This window comes from Geospiza fortis, unplaced genomic scaffold (genome assembly GCF_000277835.1).
Source record: "Geospiza fortis unplaced genomic scaffold, GeoFor_1.0 scaffold55, whole genome shotgun sequence".
Taxonomy (NCBI): domain Eukaryota; kingdom Metazoa; phylum Chordata; class Aves; order Passeriformes; family Thraupidae; genus Geospiza; species Geospiza fortis.
The window spans coordinates 10,822,902-10,826,436 of NW_005054308.1; the positions used below are offsets into that span (position 1 = coordinate 10,822,902).

The 3,535-nt window shown below is 52.2% G+C and overlaps 1 protein-coding gene across 1 annotated transcript in view; it reads left to right on the top strand.

The window, feature by feature from the left end:
- The window catches only part of ADRB2 (adrenoceptor beta 2), a 21,628-nt gene extending 19,877 nt beyond the window's left edge, over positions 1–1,751 (top strand). The window contains exon 2 of the mRNA XM_005418922.2: positions 1,582–1,751. Within this exon, the coding sequence (XP_005418979.1) occupies positions 1,582–1,616 (35 nt within the window). The 3' untranslated portion in view covers positions 1,617–1,751. The remainder of the gene's footprint in view (positions 1–1,581) is intronic.
- The last annotated feature ends 1,784 nt before the right edge of the window (positions 1,752–3,535 follow it).

Consider the following 3,535-nt stretch of genomic DNA (forward strand, 5'->3'; position numbering starts at 1 on the left):
CACACAATCACAGAATTCACAGAATCACACACAATCACACACGATCACACACAATCGCAGAATTCACAGAATCACAGAATCCCCAAGTTGGATGAGACCTTCAAGACCATCGAGTCCAACCCAGCCCCAACAGCTCAACTAAACCCTGGCACCCAGTGCCACATCCAGGCTTTGTTAAACACACCCAGGGATGGGGACTCCACCACCTCCCTGGGCAGAACATTCCAGAACTCCTATCAGACTGTGTGGCCTGGATTTGGAACAGCACAAAGCCATTATTGTGACCATCTTGTGGTGAGATATCCAGGAACATCGACTTCCTTTGTTTTCCTGGTAAAAGCCAAACCAGGATCTCAGCCCCTGGAGGGATGGGGGTGATGAGCAGCACCACCTTAATGAGCCAAACTCCCTAATTACAGCAGCAGCAATTAAACCCCAGTGGCGAGGGATGCAGAGCTGGAGACAGAACCTTGCTGAGCTCTGTGCCTCCGTTTCCTGAGCACAAAAATGGAATTATTTTGGAGCATCCCCTTTTCCTTCCCACTTGATCTCCACCAGTGGCTCTGCCCTGGGAGCTCTGGGGGAGGTTCAGGTTTCCTTGGAAGCTGACAAGCACCATCTATAGGATTGCTGCAGAAGAGGCCTCGGGCTCCCAGCTGATGGAAAAGGGCAGAGGAGCTTCACCCTGACTTTCCAGATTTGTTCTGGAGAAACTCCAGCGGGCTCAGCATTGCACAGTGCCCGAAGCCACAGCTTCCTCCATGGCTGGGGGCATTGCCCACCCTGGCCAAGCTGCTGCTCCTGGGTCCCCTGGGGGAATGCTGCCTGTGGAATTTGCTGGAATTGCAGAGCCGGGATTGTTTCACACAGGGATTTCCTGAAGAGTTCATAATCTGCAAGATTTCCACTTTTCCTCAGGAATTGTTGGGACAGGACAAGGGGGAATGGCTTCAAACCAACAGAGGTGGGATATTGGGAATAAATCCTTCCCTGAGAGGGTGGGGAGATGCTGGCACAGGTTGGGAAGGAAGGAGAAGGGAAGAAGGGAGCAAGGAAGGAGAAAAGGAGGGGTAAACACACTTTGCAGGGCAGATGGAGTACAAATAATTCTTTTAAAGAGATGCTGGCAAGGGACACTGGTGCAAATCATCCCTGTCACGTTGGAACTTCATCCTTGATTTGCACAAGAAATACAACTGCAGTTTGGATACCCAGAATTCTTCCAAGAGAGGCATTGTGTTCCCAAAGAACAGATATGGGGTTTTTTTCCCTCTCTGCAGATCCATTTTGGCTTTAAAGCTGTTTTCTTCTCCTACACACACAGATGATAATCTTTTACATGTCCTTATTACAAAATATCACTTCCAGAAAATAAAAACACTGGCATATTCTGTACTTGTTCCTTTCTCTATCTCTGAATTAATTTCCCATTTTTTCATCTGCCTTGTCAGTCATTTCCTATCTCCACAATCAAGGAAAGAGGTTTAATCTCTTTCCTGGCTTTGGCATCCGAATTCCTCCTCTTTCCCAGCCTCTCTGTGCTAAATTAATGCTGTTTTCCTTTCTCTTTGTTCCCCACAGAGATCCCTGGATGCCCAGGAATGGTGGAGAGCTGAACCAACCTCTGTTCCTCACCACGCTGAGCTGTGAGGGCTCTGCAGAGATGGAATGGGAGCACAGCCTCTCCTCGCTGAGCAGGGGATGCTGTGGGAAGTGACTGCCTTGGCAAGGTCCTCATCCCAACCCATCACCCACCACGCAGCACCTCCAGGAGAAGCTGGGCAAGGACCACCAAGGGACCAGGAGAGGCTCTGAGAGCCTTGGAGGACACCAAGAAGCCACAGGAACTGAAGGAGGGGATGTCCAAACCATGACAAGTGTGCTGAGGGGGTTTTTCCCTTGGAAAAGCCTTTCCAGAAGGGAGCACCAGGCCCAGTGTGGGCTCCAGCTGGATTGGAAGAGGCCCAGCCAGGTCTCAGGGCCAGGTCAGGAGCCCAGCGGGACGTGCTGTGCTGGGTGGGGATCCAGGTGCAACAGGAATCTGTCCAAGACCAAGAGACAGGAGCGTGGAAGATTTCTTTGATTTATTCTGTGCTTGTTTCTCCTTCTGGTGTCTTCTCTGTCTACCTCTTCTCCTCTAGAGAGCACGAGGGGCCCTGACTGTCACAAGGAGCAGAAGGATTGGCACAGGGCAGGAATGGAGCCTTTGTTCTCTCCTTGCTCCAAAAAAATCTCCAACTGTCCTGCCTTGGGAAGGCTGGGACCTGGCAATCCTTTTCCTTGCAGGACATCACAATTCAGCAGGACCAGCCACCCTTGGGAGCCAGGATTTCCCACCTGAGGCTCAGAGCATGGCAGAGCATCCATGGCACAACATCCATGGCAGAGCATCCATGGCACAGCATCCATGGCACAGCATCCATGGCACAACATCCATGGCACAACATCCATGGCAGAGCATGCATGGCAGAGCATCCATGGCAGAGCAGCCATGGCACAGCATCCATGGCACAACATCCATGGCACAACATCCATGGCAGAGTATCCATGGCACAACATCCATGGCACAGCATCCATGGCACAGCATCCATGGCAGAGCATCCATGGCACAACATCCATGGCAAAGCATCCATGGCACAGCATCCATGGCAGAGCATCCATGGCACAGCATCCATGGCACAACATCCATGGCACAGCATCCATGGCAGAGCATCCATGGCAGAGCATCCATGGCACAGCATCCATGGCAGAGCATCCATGGCACAACATCCATGGCAAAGCATCCATGGCACAGCATCCATGGCAGAGCATCCATGGCACAGCATCCATGGCACAACATCCATGGCACAGCATCCATGGCAGAGCATCCATGGCACAGCATCCATGGCACAGCATCCATGGCAGAGCATCCATGGCACAGCATCCATGGCACAACATCCATGGCACAGCATCCATGGCACAGCATCCATGGCACAACATCCATGGCACAGCATCCATGGCACAGCATCCATGGCACAACATCCATGGCACAGCATCCATGGCACAGCATCCATGGCACAACATCCATGGCAGAGCATCCATGGTACAGCATCCATGGCAGAGCATCCATGGCACAGCATCCATGGCACAACATCCATGGCAGAACATCCATCCCTCTCTTGCAGCTGAGGGAAGGAGCACACCAAGCTCCTGACTTTGGATTGTGGAAAACTCAATAAGCAGAGAAAGAGATGGAAGGACTTGTGGCCTCAGGCAGAAAACAGCAGGAAAAACTGGCTGGAAACCACAAAAACGTGCACCTTGGACTGGCAGGTGGTGGCCCAGCTGCAGCTCTGTGGTCACTGAGCTGGTACTGAACTGTGGGAGCCCCATCTCAGACCTTCCCCCTCGGGCTTCCAGCTGCAGAACCTCTCTCTCCAGTGCAATCCTATTTATTTATTTATTACCTTGCTGCTTGATGTGAAGCTGCTAAAGGAGCCCCCTCCCCACAAACAGCCAGCCTGTGCGAGGGCCCTGAGCAGAGGGGCAGGAGGCA